At 50.6% G+C, this 19193-nt stretch overlaps 1 protein-coding gene across 1 annotated transcript in view; it reads right to left on the bottom strand.

Moving 5' to 3' along the window:
* Positions 1-844: 844 nt before the first annotated feature.
* Ror2 (receptor tyrosine kinase-like orphan receptor 2) overlaps positions 845-19193 on the bottom strand; it is a 176808-nt gene continuing 158459 nt past the window's right edge. The window contains 5 exon segments of the mRNA NM_013846.4: positions 845-3196; positions 4576-4778; positions 8663-8908; positions 10219-10533; positions 13192-13319. Coding sequence (NP_038874.3) covers positions 1748-3196; positions 4576-4778; positions 8663-8908; positions 10219-10533; positions 13192-13319 — 2341 coding nt within the window. The 3' untranslated portion in view covers positions 845-1747.

Raw genomic sequence — 19193 nt, forward strand, 5'->3', positions numbered from 1 at the left:
GATATAATGTGGGAAGGGAGGGAGGGAGGGAGGGAGGGAGGGAGGGAGGGAGGGAGGGAGGGAGGGAGGGAGGGAAAGATTGATTTAAAAAACCAACAGGCAGTAGGAACTGGCAACATGGCTCAGCAGGCTGTTGTGTTTGTTGCCAAGCCTGATGACCTGAGTTTAATCCCTAGGGCCTGCATGGTAGAAAATGAAACTCCACTCACACACTATGATACATGGTACACACACACACACACACACACACACAAGCAAACACTTGCACACACATGCACACAGATGCAAACATACACTCATGCACACATATGCGTGTGCACACAAACATGCACACATGTGCAAACACAGGCACACATGCTCACAGCACACTTGCACATACACATGTATACACACACACATGCGAACGCGCGCGCGCGCGCACACACACACACAGACACATGCATGAAACCATACATACAAAGCAATACAAATTGGAGAGAAAAGGGTGCCTGTCGTCTCTGTCACTTGCCTCTGCTTTTGTTTCTTTCTCATGGAGCCACTGGTTCTAGCAATACTGTAAATTCACAGCAAGCTTCAGCCCAAACCCTTCCCAAGGGCTCCCTCATCCAGCAGGAGTCCACCTTGACCACACATCCTCCCCCACCTGCCGAAGTTCCAAACAAACGTTCACTTACTGGATACACCAGGCACGGGGTCTACAAAAGGAACTGACACCCTGTGCCACGCAGCTTTCCCGTGGCCTGTGTGGCATGGGAACTCTGAAATGGAAGGACCTCACCACATGTGGCAGAATGAAGGCAGACACACCCGCAGTGTGATGGTATCCCAGAGATAATACACACAGTTAAATTACTAAGTCATTATTCAGGATCAAAACACTTCCATGAAAACGGCACACGGAAAACCATATAAATTACATTTAGGGTCTGCACAGGATTCTTTTTTTAAAAAATTAACAATACTGCTTTCTGTACAACGTTGCTTCCTTTTGAACATTCTAAACCCAGGAAACATTTTTTCCTTTGAATTCCAGAAAAGTAGGCAAAATACACACGCAGTATAATTAAAACCCTTCACAAAAATACAAAATCGTGCTGGTTTTTGTAAAGGCACTTTTTTTTCTCTCTTTAATACAAGGCACTCCCAAGTGTTCAGAAGCAACTCTGTCCTTTGGACTCCAGCAGATGGCAGCATCGAGCTCCTGCTGGCCTTTGGCTGTTAAAAAAGAACACGTTCGCAGGGGGCCACAGAGAGAAAGAAAAACTCTCTCCATCCTCCGCCAGCAGGGGGCTCACGGAGCATCTAAGCTCCAAGGTGCCTCTCTGCTGCCTGTCGCGGCCATGCCTCCGCCCCCAGTCTCTGAACCCTCCGCCCATAAAGCAGGGCGGTGAAGATGTAGCCTGTTTCTGTGCCCAATATCCTTAGCTCACTACCCATCTACCATCAGGATAAAGCAGACAGAGGCGGGGTCTCCCTGTCCTGTTTCTGAGGTGGTCACGCTGCAGGGACCCTGCCCAGGGTCCCTGTCTGAAATGGCCTCCAGCCAAGTCGGCGCTGCAGCGGCAGTTTTATGGGCACAGGGTGCAGGAGATAGTAAAAAATCTCTCACAGTCTCAGGTGGGTAGGCTCAAACCAGCCTGCCAGTCCCTGGGCTCTGGTGATGGGCCCCTCTTTGGGACTTCACAGAGCCATTTTGAGGTCCCCATCTGGTCACAGCAGGGCTGGTGCTCCAGGCCCCTTATATTCCTCAGGCTTCAAGCTGGACATGAGCCGCCTCGGTCACCTGGAGCGTGTCATTGTCTCCCAGGAGTTCAGTCTCAGGGACAGACCCCTCCTCCTCCTCCTCTGCTTCCTGCACAGGGCTCTGGGCCACGTCTTCCGCGATGTTCTGTGCATCCTCGGTGCCCTCAGAGAGTAGGGCCGCCCTGTCCGCCACAGATGTATTGGAGGGCGCCGTGGTGACGTAGCCAGTGCTGGTGGAGCCGCTGCCACTGTGGTGTGAGCTCGGCTTGGGGACCATCTGAGGGGGCACCTGCTGTGGGGCCATCTGCATGGGGATCTGGACTGGGTAGAAGTTGGGCAGGTAGGCCCCGTATGCCGGTACCGGCTGATAGCCGTTCACCGGGATGTACAGCTGTGCCGGGGGCACCAAGGGTCTGATCTGACCCTTCATGGGGATGAACTGAGGCTGTGGGAAGGGCTGGGCCTTCTGCTTGGGGGCCATATAGCGGGCATTGCTCACATTGCTTACAGGGCTGGTGCTCAGGGAGCTGGTCTGTGTGGTGTTGCTGGCTCCTGAGGTCTGCGCGGAACTATTATAGTTGGATAGGTTGCCCCAGGACCGGAGCCGGCTGTGGATGTCCTTAAAGCGGGGCCTCCGGCTTGGGAACTCATTCCAGCATTCAATCATGAGGGCATAGACCCAGGCGGGGCAGTCATCCGGACAGGGCAGCACCTGCCGGCTCCGGATCATCTCCACCACGTCCTGGTTGGAGTACCCACAGTAGGGCTGCAGGCCGTAGCTAAAGACCTCCCAGAGGACCACACCGTAGGACCAGATGTCAGAGTCGATGGAGAACTTTCCATACATGACGGCCTCGGGGGACATCCAGCGGATGGGCAGCAGTGAATTGCCCATGAGTTTGTAGTAATCTGCGGAGTATACCTCACGGAAGAGGCCCAAGTCTGAGATCCTCACGTTCAGCTTGTCGTACACCAGCACATTGCGTGTGGCCAGGTCCTTATGGACCACGTGGTGGCTGGACAGGAACTCCATCCCCGCAGCGATCTGCGCCACCACGTGCACGAAGTCCGGGGGCTCCAGGGCTGACTTCACGGTGCGGTCGTCATCGGTGCTGCCCACATCGGAGTGCGGCGAGCGCATGACCAGGAACTCATGGAGGTCGCCATGGGAACAGTAGCTGAAGATCATGCTCAAGGGTTGGTCCTTGGTCACGACGCCTAGGAGGCAGACGATGTTGGGGTGCTGCAGTCGGGCCCGGAGCATCGCCTCTTGCCGGAACTCCTCCCGCAGGGGCCCCTCAGCCTTGTCTTTCAGCGTCTTGATGGCCACGGCCTGGGTGGGTTCTCCTGGGGCAGGCCCGAACAGGTGGCCTTTGTAGACCTTGCCAAACCGGTCCTCCCCGAGCTCCTCCATGAACCTCACTGTGGACAAGCTGATCTCTTTGAGTTTGGCCTGCCGGGAGGAAAAAGTCAAATATAACTGTCAATGTGGTACCAAAGCAGAGTGGCTGGGATCGTTGCTGGCAAGGCCTTGCTGGTCCTGTTTGCTCTACAGTTGGTCTGCCTGGCAGCCCTTTTAATACCATAGCTCCGATGCCGTGGGGGCTATCCCCATCTGAAACCCTCCAGAATTAATACAACTACATGTTCGGTCTCTCCAAAAATGTGAGCACGCCTCCGTGCCCCCACAGAGGCCTGTTGCATATACGTGCCTACATCTATTCATACACACGACTAAGCCGGGAGCCAGTTTCCTAGAATCACCCAGGGACCCTACAGAGCTGCCCATCACACCTCTCCTAGCATGCTCCACCCCACAGCAGGATGCTCTGTTTTTCCCATGGGCCCTAGGTGCCCTGGCCTTAACGCTCTGCCTGTTGGAATTTGGTCATTTCAGAGCCTAGCACCGCGTTCTACGGAGCCAGTCCAAGGCTTTCCTTTGCACTAGATGATCAGTTGGATATTCTTTGGATACAAGGGACACCCAGTGACATGGGCCCTGCCTGCTCCTTCTGGGTGGACGATCTGCAGCCTCTAAGGCTTGTGTGCCTGCACGCCTCAAAAGCCAATCCGAACCCACCGCAAGCAGCAGGAATTCAAGGTTGAAGAGTTGAATGAGGCGGCCCCGTCCCTGGCACCTCAAGAGCCTTCGAGACAGAACACTGGTCTCAAAGCTAGTCATGAGCTAGGTGTGCATGTCTGGGGCCTGGTGAGGCCGACCTCTGCCTCAAAAAAAAAAAAAAAAAACCCAAAACCCTAATCTCTCAAAAATGCACGGTAATCTTCAAATGGTGGAGCAGTCTGAATTCTCGGGGTTTTGTGTGTGTGTGTGTGTGTGTGTGTGTGTGTGTGTCACCCTGAGGGCAAAACTGGGGCAGCTGGAGGTGGGGGTGCTAGGAAGGAAGGAAGGTCCTGGGGCAGGTGCAGGGGAGGGCCAGTCTCAGGAGTGACTTCTACAGTCATACACATTCCCTTACAGAAACAGCTGCAGAAGCTACACTCCGTTTTCAATGCTAAGCTACCCACCTCTACCCCTCCCGCCCCCATGTAAAGTATGACTGTTCCCTGGTCTGCTCTCTTTTGTTTTTTTATCAGGACTCACTCCTCTCCTCTACTCAATATGTGGAGGAAATCCCTAAGCTCAGGCTAGGCCACACAAGAGGGCCTATGTATGCTTGCCTGCTGAGACCCGGTGCTTCAGCTGGACCCTATCAGAGCTGCCTCCTAGACCACCCTCTGCCCCTCAGGAGGACTTGTTTGTGCTGGCTGATATTCCATCCCTGCTCCCCCACTCCATCCCCTAAAGAGCTGCCTCATTATGGGCTGGAGGACCTGTTTGTGCTGGCTGATGAGTGGCATCTCCATGTCCTGGCTGGGCGAGGCCATCAGCTGCCGGCGCTGTGGGGTGGAGGCCGAAGCCTTCTGTTTGTTGCGGCACATGCAGACGAGGAAGAACAGGCAAGCGATGACCAGGGGGATGGCAATGCTGGGGACCAGGATGTACAGAATCCCCATCTTGCTGCCATCTCGGGGACCTGGGTACCACAGAGGGGACTTGTGAGCTTTTGGAGGCACTCTCTTTTCAACTACAAGCTCATCACCCCACCACTCCCACCACCAGGTAAAGAATTCAAGAATTCAAGTGTGGCTGACTGTTCCCATGTTCCAGTCTCTTTTGTTTTGATCCAGGGCTCCTTGATAACCTTTCTCCTATTTAACATCTTTTTTTTTAATAGTACAGAATAGAGTTTATTTAGGGCATGGGGAGGGGAGTTAGGAGAGTAGTAGAGGAGGGGCAGAGAGAGAGAGAGAGAGAGAGAGAGAGAGAGAGAGAGAGAAAGGAAGAGGAAGAAGAAGAAGAAGAAGAAGAAGAGGAAGAAGAAGAAGAAGAAGAAGAAGAAGAAGAAGAAGAAGAAGAAGAAGAAGAAGAAGAAGAAGAAGAAGAAGAAGAAGAAGAAGAAGAAGAGGAAGAAGAAGAAGAAGAAGAAGAAGAAGAAGAAGAAGAAGAAGAAGAAGAAGAAGAAGAAGAAGAAGAAGAAGAAGAAGAAGAGGAAGAAGAAGAAGAAGAAGAAGAAGAAGAAGAAGAAGAAGAAGAAGAAGAAGAAGAAGAAGAAGAAGAAGAAGAAGAAGAAGAAGAAGAAGAAGAAGAAAGGAAGAAGGGAGAAGGGAAGGGAAGGGGAGGGAAGGGAAGGGAAGAAGAGGGGAGGGAAGGCGAGGGGAGGCAAGGCAAGGAGAAGGAAGAGAAGAGAAGAGAAGAGAAGAGAAGAGAAGAGAAGAGAAGAGAAGAGAAGAGAAGAGAAGAGAAGAGAAGAGAAGAGAAGAGAAGAGAAAAAAGTAGAGGCCGGCCATGGCCAGGAGCATGTGGAGAGAGGGGGAAGGGAATGGGGAAAGAGGGGGAGCAAGAGGGCAAGAATAAGAGAGTAAGAGTAAGAACCCTACTTAGCATCTTAATACATTTTAACAGTTTTGTATAATGATGATATCTTTCAGGAAAACAATTACTGGTGCCTTTGATGTAAAAGGAATACAGATGGGAAACAGGGGCAGAGGAGTTTAAACTGACAAGGACCTTCCGATTTCCCCTTCATCCTTCTCGAGGAAAAGCTGAGCTTTGTCTCCATATAAGGAACTTCCAGGAAGGTGCAGAAGGGCACACAAGGAGACAGACTGAGGACAGATAGCAAGAAGGGTTAGGTGGGGGACTGACAGACCCTGGGCAGGGCATGGCAGAGGGCTGGCTGTCCTTGGATGGCTTCTCCACCCCATGCACCATTGTAACTGAAGCCATTGAACTTCAAGGATAGCTGGTGTGATCTGGGGAGTTAAGGCTGACCTCTCCTGTAAGAATGGGAGGCGGGCTCTCTAGAGGGCCTAGGAAACCACAGGCTTCTCCTTCCCTTTGGGCCCCGTCAATAAGGACACCAAACGTGGATACTCTTTAACCATCAAGCAATGAGCACCCGTGCGGAAACAAGGCAAACAAGCCCTTTCTAGTGACTGTATATCCAAAAGAGATGACTCTGGCATCACCTTGGGGAGGGACAAAAATAAGATAACATACAATAAAACAAAATGACAAACAAGAACGTCTGTTCCTATGCAGGCAGCATGACTTCCCCAGAAAGGAACCAAGACTAAATGTTCCAGACGTCAGGAGAGGCGGGGACAGAGAAAACAGACTCTGGTTGTGTTTGATGCCTGGGGTGGGTGTGATGGTTTGTATTGCCAAGCAGATACCTAGGTTGCAAGCCTCCAGGAACACCTGAGAGGGACTGTCTGTGGGTACTCCACCTGACGGTTGTGGCCCCTTTGGGGATTGAATGACCCTTTCATAGGAGTCAGCCAAGACTACTGGAAAACACAGGTGTTTACATTACAATCCATAACAGGGGCAAAATTACAGTTATGAAATAGCAGCATAGCTAATCTGACAGCTGGGGAGTCACCACAACATGGGAAACTGTATCAAAGGTTCGGAGGCATTAGGAAGGTTGAGGACCACAGCTCTGGATTAAGGGGCTCTCTTGATTAGGATCACTGATGTGGGCATTCCCAGCTTGGGAATCCCGGACTGAATATGACAGAGAATGCAAGCTGAGCCCTGGCATCCATTTTCGGACCCCTCTCTGCTCCTGACGGATGTTACATGATGGCTTCTTCAAGTTCCTGCTGCCCTGAGTTCCCTGCCATAATCGATTAACATGGAGTTAGAAGTCAGATAAGCCCACTCCTCCATCGGTTGCTTTTGCTAATTGTATGTTACCACAGCAGAATAAACTAAAGCAGCGGGGAGCTTTCGAACCCCTCTCCCCAGGAGCGGAAATGTGAGCCCTGCCTACACAGTAACACGCTCACTTGTTTTAGCATCATCATTTAGAAGTTACCAACACAACACACACTTACTGGGGGGGAAAAGATTATATCAGGGAAAAGGGAGGCCATCACTAAAGTGACCCATGTCACCAAAGGCTGTCATACTGCTGGACTGGCACCCACCTTCCCATGAGTGCTTTCAGCTATATAGAGTAACTTTTTAATTTTGTATTTTTTCTAATTTTGTTTGTTTGGTGTATGAGTGCTCTGTCTGCCATGTACACCTGCAAGCCAGAAGAGGGCATCAGATTCCACTACAGATGGTTGTGAGCCACTATGTGGTTCCTGGGGATTGAACTCAGGGCTCTGGAAGAGCAGCCACTGCTCTGAACCCCTGAGCCATCTCTCCAGCCCTACAGAGTAACTATTAAGGCATACAGAAGCTGCACTTTCCTAGGGCAAGCTGTGAAATTATCTTAAACAGAATTACATCATCTGTATTACCCTGCTTGTTGCTGGCTTTGGAGCAGAGTAAGCTATTTTGGTCTCTTCCCTGTCAGAACAGACAGATCTGTGGGCTCCTCTGGCTGCATCCATTCCCTGCACACTGTCCTGGCCACTCCAGAGCCTCCTATGATACACCAGAGGTGCTTGGTATCTGACTATCACCAGTAATCCTTTAGGCAGTGCCTTGTGTTAATGCCCCAGGAATACAGAACTTTCTATAACCTATGGTTCCTGGTCCTGTAATCTATAATTTTTCTTTAGATAGCTGCTCAGCAAAATGGCCCCTACCTGGACACCCCGTGGATCTGAGGAAATCACTGTCAAAAGCCTGATGGGCATCTTTTTAAGTCTTCACTCACTTTGGATGCCTGACACCCAGCACGCTCATGACCTACTCTTTCAGCGTTTTCCCAGCATGCCTTGTGAACCCACTTCTCAGCTTTACAGAGGCAACGCCTTCCCTCAGAAGTAGATTTCACTTGAATGTGACGTCGTACATTTTCACTCACAAGGCATGTTCCTGCAGTGGACACATGCTTATTCAGAGGTAAGATGCCCTGCGACCCCAGCTCCCCGAAGACCGGTAATGGATAAATATGACTGTGGATATGTGTGACTCAGATCGACAGGGCACTCAGACACAGCTGGTGGTTTAAACTGGCCATTGAACAGCCTTCGCCCACTCATGATATACCAGATACTGTGGGGGACGTAGAGACCTCCAAGAAACGGGACAAGGGGTAAGGAGAATTATTTCCACCAAGCTTAGAAATGCTGATGTGGGAATCCAGGCGCTAAACCGAATGTCCAGGACCACACACACGGGGACCTGGTGGAAGGAAGGTTCTAGAATATACACGGCAGTCACCACTAGAAGGTGAGATTAGGGATGCCCAGCACAGCAGTCAGACTTTTCTTAGCTTAAAACATCCCATGATAATCTGCTATTACAATATTATTTAAAACAAATGCTTCTGTGGTAAGATGGGACACAAGAGCTCCTCCCCCACCCTCCAGCAAGACACAAACTCCCATTACAGGCAAACTCAGCAGTCGACATTTAAATATATATATATGTATATATAGAGAGAATACATACTACACGGGGGTACGTCACACAGTTCCACGCGTACGTTTTTATTCTGCGTAAAGCACCACGGGCCTTCCACCTGGCCCCCGGGGTTCCGGCAGTAGGCATGGCCTCCTCCCAGCTCAGGGAATTCCGTGCTGGATAGGCGATGGCTGTGGGGGTGCTGCAGAGCCCAAGGCTGACACTGGTGGCCTGACTTGGTGGTACTGGCCATCCCCCTGTAATCGGCGCCAGAGCCGTTGTAGCACTGGTGGTCTGAGAGAAACAGAAAGTTATCGGCCTGAGCATCCAGGGACGCTGGCAAGCCTGTATGCAGAGCCCTCCTGCCCTGAGGGTTTTCAGAAAGGAACAACAGAGCCACCCTGCCTTCTGGCAGGAAACCCAAAAGACCTAAGGGTTTTACATGTGACCTGAAGGGTAGCATTAGAGGGACTGAATCCTATGGGACCCACCAGGCCCCCACATCCAACCACCCAGGCCAGGATGCTGATGTCAACAGCAGCCTGTTCTAGAAGCAAAATGGAGCTGCACAGGCAACTAGGGCAAGTCCCAGGCCTGGTCCTGTGCCCCTCAGAGGCCACATTTGCTGTCTAAAGAGAGTCCGGCTCAGCTCCACGTGAGAACACACTTCACCCCGCCTCCATACAGGCGTTAGAACCTGGGATGTGTCTGTTAAGCTGCACATGTGTTTACTGCAAACTCTATCCTAAGATACATCTAAATCTTAACTCAGGCTTTGTCCATCTCCACCAGCTTAGTAGCATAAGGAGTTGCCCACTTCTGGAACACCCAGATGAACCGCAGAGATCAGATATCCTTAGAGTCTTCGGGAAAGAAGCCTCAGGCCTGGGTCTCCCTCCCTACCTGTTCTAGAAACACCCCATGCAGTCCTCAGAGCATGCTAAACCTGACAGAGCATGCTAAACCTACCCTGACTGGCCTCTGTCCACCTGCCAGGGCTCGTGGAGCTGACTAAAACCTCTAGCCCACAGGCACGGGGGAGATGGGGGGATCCACGTGGCATTCTGCCATGGAGGGAATGAAGATGGAGCACGTGCCTCTGTCCTGTGCAGATTCAAAGAGGCCATGCCCAGATCTCAGGCTCAGAAGAATGAAATAGTCCCTATCTTTGAGATCAGATGTTCCATGGGCAGGCACCCAGGAAAGCTGATCGTCCCAGATTTCCTTCTCCAGGGATGCATGTTAGGGGCTTGCTGAGCTCTTGAAAGCTGTCCAGTGCTAGGAATCCCTGGGGCTCCAGAGTCTGAAGCCCATTAAACAAGCCAGGAGGCTGGCTCTGCCACTCCAATGGTCCCAACATGGATTGGAGTATGAAGTAAGGCTTTGGAAATCCCAGGTTCAAGGAGACAGACCCAGACAAGGCAAGGAAGGGTCCAGCTCAGGTGAGAATCTGGCGCAGGTTAACCACCCAGCCACTAGAGGGCTTCCCTGAGACTGCACTGTCCACTCTGGCAAGCGACCTGGCCCTGCTCAGTAGGGCACAGAGACCTTAAGAAGCTTAGAGGTGTGTTTGCTCAGCTCTGCACCCTCAGGATGACACTCACAGCGACCCAGCCTCTCCGCCGGGATCCCGATGCGCATGCAGTTCGCAGCATCCGGGCTCTCGGGCATGGGCAGCGCTTCGCACTTGGGCAGCTGGAGCCGCATGAGGATGAGCGGGTTGGAGCGGGCGATGGTGTACTCCTGGCGGCACAGGTCGTTCTCCAGCACCTCACATTCATCCCGGCACAGTTCCCGAGGCTTGGGCGCCCGGGAGCGTGCGTCGCACAGAGGGAAGACGAAGTGGCAGAAGGATGGGATGGCAAACTGTGAACACTGGTCTGACAGTTGCGTGGAGGTGCCGATCATGGTGAAGGCAGCTGCAGGAAAAGAAACGCGTGAGCCGTGGACAGCTCAAGCCCCGCCCCAGCCCAAGATGCCGTCTTCAATCAGTCTCTAACCTGTCCCACGCCTCAGCCCAACTCTTACCAGAAGACAAACCCTGAAGCCCCTAATCTTGGTCCTTGATCCTCTCCACCCCCTCAACTTCACTGCTACCAAAGACAGCTCACATTCCGCCCTCTCCTCTGGGTTTCCAGGCACCCTGATAACCTTTCCTCTGAGCCCCAACCCCTGACTTGGGTGCCCACCTGATACTGTCCTACACCCCCATTATCCTATTCCAGACACACAACTTCTGAGAAACCCTGACCCACACCCTACACACTAACAGTCACAACTCTAAGCGCCCCGCACCTCTATGCTCTGCTCAAACCACAACCTTAGCACCATCAATGGCCCGCTCTACAACCTGACCCCCCGCCCCTCTCCCACTCACTCCTGTGGCTACCCTGAGCCCTGGACACACCATTTCTCGACCTCATTCCAGCCCCTGGAGACCATGCCTCACCCCCCCCCCCACACACACACACACTCAGCTCCAGAGCTTATCTCCTGAGGATCTAGTCTGTGCGTGGGTTCTACAGCAGGGGGTTGTACACGGCCTGACCTTAGAGGGCTTAGGAACATAGCAAGAAAGAGATCTAGCTGGGGGGGGGGGGGGGGGGGGCTTCTAGGTACCCCAGGCTCACCCTGAGAGGCCCAGGCAGACAGCCCAGGCAGTAAAAAGAATGTGTGGAGGACTGGAAAGTCAGAGTGGGGGTTAGGTATCCAGTAAGACGTGGAGAACTGAAGCAGCCAGGTTCCTCTGCCTACAGATTCTGCAGATAGCTGTGAACACCTCAAAAACCCAGAGGAAGGGACTCTGGGTGTGCACTACCAGATATAACCAGCAGGTGGCGCTGCTGTCAGACATTTAGTCGCAGGATACAAGCCCAGACCCCCAAAGGCAACTGTTGAGTCTGGGTTCCAGCCAACTCTCAGTTAATGTATAAAAGTGACAGCTGGCCCTTCAATCCTTTGCGACTTAGATCTAGAAAGTGATTAGTTGAGACTACATGAAGAGATGAACTTTCACCCAGTACCTAAAATACGGGTGGGATGTGAGTGGCCCCAGGGACTGGCTAGCCCCGGGGCTGGAAATCGTGGGCCCAACCCTTGTATGGGCACCTGAGGTCAAGGACAATGTGTCCAGGATTTGGTTTAACTAAGGAATAAACGCCCCAGTACAGAGTTGGCAATGAAGGGGATTGCTGCCAGAAAAGTCAGCCTTGGTGCCAGGCAACTAAGGGCTAAGAGGCACAGCCAGTAGTTCCTCAGGGAGCCAGTTCACAATGTCACTGCTGTGTTCACAGGACTCCAAATGTGTCATTTGAGGGCTGTTTACCCCAAATCAGCTCTAGGCAGGGAAGGTACTTCCATATCCCCTACCCTTGGGCTTAGGGACACGTCCATATTCTAAAACATGTGCACACATGAAGTGAGATCTTTAGGGAGGGAACCTAGGCTTCAACACAAAATTCACTGTTTCGCACGGGCCTCACCCGCGTGGTCTTCAGGTGGTTCCATATCACATTTTCAATGCATTTGTGCCTGAATGAGCTTGTGAGTGCTGAACCAGCAAAGCCGGGGCTCCACCGAGGGGCCATGTTGGTTCTGTGACTCAAAGCCTACTGGATTCTGGACTTGCAGGATCAGATTGACTCCGCCTGTGCGAAGTCACAGCATGAGGCACGTTTGTCACTGAACCCAAGGCTTCATTGTTGTACAAGGTGACATTAAACCATGCTTCCAGCAAGGGCACCAAACTGTTCAGGGAGCCTTCCCACCGGCCTCTGATCCTCACCCATGTAGTTTACACAGCTCATGGGGCTCTGCTGTGACTGTGAACTCGGCTGAAGTTAGGAGGTCCCGTCAGCAGTGGTGTCTTCCTGCCTGGATCTTTATTCCAGCCCAAGCCACTGCCAGGGCAGGGCTCTGTCGTGCCCCCTCCTAGCAATGCCTGACTCTCATACAAAGCCTGGCCAATAGCGCCACAGAAAGCATTCAAGCCCCGCCCCCACAACGCTGCTGGTCCCTTTCAGAGTCTGGGAAGGAAGGCAGTGGTAGGGTCCAAGACTAACAGATTTCCTTCCTAAAGCGTCTTCTAGTAAAAATCCCTCACCATGGAGCCCACGCTGGGCTGCTGAAAGCTCACGGCCAGCCAGAAAACTCCCGAAGAGACTGAGGAGCGCTGCTTCACTTCCTTGGCACACAGGTGGCACAAACATGCAGGAAATGTAGAGCAAGCTCTCAAGCAGAGTGAGTGTGACTGTGATATCAGTGCCCCCAACACACCCAGCCTGGCTGGGGTGCGCACGCGCGTGTGTGTGCGTGTGTTTATTCCAAACATCTACACTTGCTAACTGCAGTTTACGTGGGGCCTGTCCCTTAAAGCTCTTGTGTTTGCTTCCCGGTGTGGTAGTGCTGAAAGATACTTTGGGAACAGGGCATAGTGGATGGTTGCTAAGTGCCACCCTTAGAATAGATTGAGGTTGTTTTCACAGGACAGGCTATGTTCTCATAAGATTGATGAGAAAGAACAGGTTGGCCCTGCACAGAAGGCGCTTGCTGTACCCCGAGGGGGCTGTGCGACCTACCTGTGATTCGGTTTTCAATCTCCCCCTGCATCTGGAGGGAGTCCACATAAATAGTCCGGTTCCCAATGAAGCGCGCACAAGCGATCCCTCGGTACGGCTGGCAGAAGCCATCTTCCTGATCGTCATCCCTGGAAAGACAAACAAACCTCCGTGAGTGACTGCTGAGGACAAATGGTCCATGAAGTGGTTTTAATCCAGAATTTTACAAACCATCGACGTTTTGGCTTTATTCTGCTTTGTTTGTTTAGTTCTGTGACGGGGCCATTTTATTTAGTCAGGGTAATTCTGAACTCATTCTGTGGTCTAGTCTGGCTGTGAACTCTGAGGGCCCCCATCTTGCTTCAGCCTCCCAAGCGCTGGGATTAGGTCACCATACTTGGCAAGCTGGCATTTCTTTTTTACTTGGTCCAAAAATTCCATCAGCGTAAAAACCATCACATAGTGGCTTTCTTCTTATTGCCCAACTTGGGAAGCAACCAGATACACAGATAAACAGAGTGGTGGTCCACACAACAGGACACAAGTCAGGGAAAGGATGTGGGTGCCTGCCGGCAGGGCACCGAGCCCATCTGAAAAGCTCTGCACTGTGCGTGTGGCTCCAACTTGGCAATGCTCCAGAAAAGGCAAAGTCCAAGGGCAGTAATCAGATCCCAGACTGCTGGGTGCGGAGGGGCAAGAGGATGGATCTGAGCTCCTCAGAGGAGTCTGAGGGCTGGGGACTTCTAGAAATGATGACCGCATGCTGGATATGTCAGCGTCAACCCATAGAAAGGGAAACTCAAAATGAGCCCTACTGCATATTGCCCAATTCAGCTCGTGATAGGCTGTCGATAAGAACTCTATCAGCGGCCTTGTAGTAAGAGGACAGCAAGAGGGAACGCTAACTTCTGGTCAGGCTGACTGCAAGCCTAACACAGATGTTTAACAACTTATTGGTCACTTTTTAATTTTAATCACTTTTTAAAAACCTGAACCCCTTAACAAAGTGCCAAGCACGAACAGACTTCCTTTTTCCTTTTGAGACAGCATCTTACTGTGTAGCTCTGGCTGGAAATCGCTATGGACATTAGGCCGGCCTCAAATTCACAGGGAAGGTTTGCCTCTGCCTCCCAGCTGCTAGGATCAATGGTATGCACCACCCCTCTAGCCGTGGGAAGACCTCTTACAGATGAGGTTATGTGGGCACGAGGTATTCATCCACAGGTCCCTAGCATGGGATGTTACACATCTCACACACTTCTCACTCTTGAACTACATCAGAGACTGGCTTTCCCTTCATGGTGCCCTTATTTGTAAACAAATATTCTTAATAATTTTAAATTATTAATTAATTTTAATAATGCATGAGGTGTGTTCCGGCACTGAAATGCTGGGGGGCAGTCTTTGACAAAGGCAGCACATGCAGGTGCCCTCTGCCTTCTCCATGGCAACTGAGAGACTGGCACCACAGTGGACAATACAACCAGGACACTCCGAGGTGCGGCCTGGAGTCTGCTGTGTAGATAACATGGATGATGCTTGCACACATAAGGAGATCAAGAAGGCTCACAACGGTAGTCCGTTCTTCTTTCTCCCTGGCCTGACCTTTCTAGAACTCACTGCTGTGATAAAATACCAGAAAACAGCAGCTCAAGGAGGGAAGGGTTTATTCTGGCTCATGGTTAGAGGGTCCAGTCCATTGTGCAGTGAGGAAGTGGAGGCAACTGGATACATTGTATCTACAGTCAGCCTACAGTGATGAATGTAGATACATTGTATCTACAGTCAGATATGAAGATGAATGTAGACATATTGTATCTACAGTCAGCCAAAGTGATGAATCTACAACCAGACAAGAAAGATGAATGTAGATACATTGTATCTACAGTCAGACAAGAGCGGGCTTGCTTCCATCTTCCAAGGAATGGATGCTGTTGCCCACATTCAAGGTAAATCTTCCAGCCTCAATTAACCTGTCTAGAAATCCCCCCTGGATATACCTCTACAAATTTCCATGGTGATTCATTCCCATTCCTTAACAATGAAAACTAGGCATCTATTTCAACAGCCCAAGAATGCTCGAAGGAGGCAAATCTAGTGGGGTGCAGCAGAATTTTCAGGGCTGCTGTGTGAGGAGGTACAGCAGCGGAGCAGGGGGTCCATGAACGGGCCTCTGATGTAACTGTAGACCTGTAAGTCGGGTGCATGAAAGAAAGGAACATGTTCTTACTGCCCACAAGATCTTCAGAGGTTTGTGGAGCCAGACTAAACCGCCCTGCTCTACCTGATGTGGCCAGGTACAAACCAGAGCCCGGCCACACTGGAAGCTGAAAAGGCAAACAGCTACCAGGAGAAACTACAGCCAAGGGAAGGAGACAGATGGCTTAGCGATATGGGGGTAAAGTGATATAACCAGCAGGAATCAGAAGCCCCCAGAGAAACTGAGGCAGGGCCCTACAAATAGGTAGTAAGCCACACAGCCTCTCCTGTCAAGAAAGGCCTCTAGAGGGGACATCCTAAGAAGGAAAAGGTCACAGAAGGTCAAGGAAGGATCCAAATTAGAAACAAACTGCACCAGTTAGTGCTTGCAAAGGGAGAGAGGATCTGTTAAGTGGACCATTAAAGGAATTGGAGTACCATTAAATACTCAGACATTATAGCTATTGTCACGTAACACCCCTCATTTAGGCAGTACAGACTTAAGTATTAAGATACAATTTTTATTCATTACAGGATTTAAAGAGAATTACTTTTCTTTCTGTGTATGTGTGTGTAGTCCTGTGTGTGAATGTGGGCATAGCTTCATTCTCTGCCTTGTTTGGGATTGGGGGAGAGGGGTGTCGTCTCTGCTGTTCACTACTATGTACTCCAGACTAGCTGACCTATCGGCTTTGGAGATTCTCCTATTCCCACCTTCCATCCCCATAAGAGCAACAGGTTACAGAAACACACACCACCATGTCTGGTTTTCACGTGGAGGCTGAGGATTTGAACTCAGGCTCTCATGCTTGCCCAGCAAGCACTCTTACCCATAGAGTCATCCCCCCAGGCCCCAAGAGTTACACTTCCTATTGTAACAAGGTGGCTTTGAGTTAAAAATTTAGTCCAGCGTCTCTCCTTCAAGCTCCATCTGAGGTTGAGCCAAACCTCTAAGGTGGTGGTCTAAGCTTTAACGCCAAATGTTAAATTGTTTTTTTGTTTTTTGTTTTTTGTTTTTTCTGAGAATGTCCTTTGTAATAAGGCAGCCTGGTTTCCCCTCAAGTTACCTTTAGTCACTGGCTTGTCAGTGACAATTTAAATAGTTTTTATCCTGTTATTTTCCTGTAATTAGGATAAAACCTGAACAGGAGTAGAGAACGGTCTCCATAAAGCAGTGGGAGAGCTGTAGGGGCAGCCCAGGGCATTCTGCTTGGCCACTCGATGGGTGCACCTGACTGTGAGCCAGACACAGAGAAACAGACACTCATTATGGGATGGAGGTCCTGGGTCTGTGACTGGCAGGTAAGGTAGACTTGGTAATGGAGATTCTGGGGCCATAAGCATGTAGCTGGATAACAGGGTGGCAGTTGTGGACATGCTTGGTGGTCAAGAAAGTCAGAAAATAAGAGGGTTTAAAACATGACACCAAGGATGGTGACTTTCAAAATACCAAGAATTAGCTTAAATTTTAACTGCCCAAGAGCATGGGGCACTTTCTTGAAGCAGTGTGTCACACACCCACATACCCAAAGGTAGGTGGAGGACAACAGAGGGAGGAAGGGGCTCTAAGGCAGAGGCTCCCGGCATCACCACATCCTGTATAACTGTTTCTAGTATGGAATATGTGGCCCTATGATAGTGAACATGAGCCACCACTGACTTAAAACAGCAGAAAGGAACCCAGAAGTACATAGGAAGTGCCAGGCATTCATGGCTCCCTGAGCATCACCCCAACCTGGGAGAAGCTATAAGGAAGGGCGGCGCCACCCTTTCTTCTCTGCACACACCCTTCTCACCATCAGCTGAAGGCGGATGGAAGGATGGCAGTAAATGCCTTAAGTACCCAGGGCAACCACCTGCCTCTCATCTCACAGCAGCGGAAGTCTAGGGCCAACGTGCTCAGAGGGGCGGAGCATAAGACAGACAGTCACATTACTGTGTGAGGACCAATAACAGCCTCCTCCTCAAAGTCACATGACACAGGATGAACTCAGCCTCCTTTGTCAGTCACTGACCCACTTGGCATCCACCTACAGAAAAGACCAATTGACCAAGGACAGCCAGAGTGGCTATGTCTCTGCCAAAGGAAACAGCCATGACGGAGCCACTGAGTGGGACAGACTGGTCACTCCCAGAGCACATGGAGAACTAAGGGATTATTTTACTGCCTTAAGCTCACCATTTTGCCTTACCTCCAGAGAAATCTCTATGCAGGTGAGTCTGAGGCAGTCCAAATCAATAGGAAAAACAAAGTCATCGCTACGGAAAGGCCATGGCCTGTGACCTCAGTCCACAGGGACGTTATCTGTGGCGGCCACCAGAGACTGAAGGCAAACAGCCCGAGGGCTTGAGGAGCAGCGCTGAGGGATTTCAGTCAGGCCTGAGATAAGCCAAGCCCAAGTAACCAATTCTCGATACAGCGAAGTAAGAACAACGCACTGTATAATTATTAACAAGTGCAAACGGAGAGATCTTACCTGTTCTCACTGCAAAAAAATGATAATGATGTGAGATGATGCATTTGTTAATGGGCCTGATTAGGTCATTCTACAACATCTAAGTGTATCAAGACATCATGTTGTATTCTATAAACAGATGCAAGTTTCTGGTGCTGGGACCTGACCTAAGGGTGTTTTGCATGCTAACTACTTCTGTCGAGCTACACTCTCAGACAATACACACAAATTTCAGTGTTTGTTTTACTTATTCATTGTTTTGTGTATTGTATCCTGAAATGAACCTAAGGTCTGGAGAATGCTAGGCAAAGACTCTATCTCTTTTATTCTCCAGCACAGAGGCTCACATAGTTGCCCAGGCTAGCCCTAAACTCATTCTGTAACCCAGGCTAGCCTTGAACTTTCAATCCTCCTGCCTTAGCTTACCCCATAACAGAGATTACGAACCCCCACTAAGAGGCCTGGCTGTACAAGTTTTCATTTGGCAACTTAAAAATGGATTGACTACCTTGAGAGGCATCTGCCAGCACAAAGTCAGATTAATTCAGCACCAATTAAAAGAGTAACTCGCACCAACATCCTAACTCTGTGACATCATCCCACAACAGAGAATCTCTAGGAGAACGTTAACATGTGAAGGCTACTGTTAGCTTGCTTTTTTTTTTTTTTTTTTTTTGAGACAGGGTTTCTCTGTGTAGCCCTGGCTGTCCTGGAACTCACTTTGTAGACCAGGCTGGCCTCGAACTCAGAAATCTGCCTGCCTCTGCCCCCCTCCCCCCCCCCCCCCCCCCGAGTGCTGGGATTAAAGGCGTGCACCACCAGGACCGGCACCGTTAGCTTTCTATCTGAGAGTGGGACTATAAAGACACAGGTCTCTGTTATTAGCTGTAAATACAGCAGACACTGTAAACACCCTGTACCCACACTGTAGTGTTTCGGGATAAGTGTGAGGCTGTCTGCAACAAGCTGGACTGATGAATGGATGGGTGGATGGGGCGTGGGAGGAAGACACAATGAAGCCAGCAGAGAGAAAGGCAAGGCCTTGGTTGTGGCTGGGTGCTTGCTCTAAAACGTTCCCCAACATTGCATGCTTGAAATACTTCCTAATAAAATGTTGGGGGGTGGGGAATATTTTAGAACGTAAAAGGCGTGGCTCTTGAGAGGAAAATTCAGCTGAGCCCTCACTCCTCGCCCATTTACCTGTGAAGGCATTATTAGTCCAATCTAAACAGTTCAAGGAAACTACAGACGACGGTTTTAAACACGATGCAACACAAAAAGCCCAAGAATTCTGCACAGAGCAGGAATCTTTGTATTTCCATCTAGGCCTTGGCTACATGGCCCAGGGAGTAAAGGAGCTTGCCTCCA

The sequence above is a fragment of the Mus musculus genome, chromosome 13, assembly GCF_000001635.26.
Source record: "Mus musculus strain C57BL/6J chromosome 13, GRCm38.p6 C57BL/6J".
Classification (NCBI taxonomy): Eukaryota; Metazoa; Chordata; class Mammalia; order Rodentia; family Muridae; genus Mus; species Mus musculus.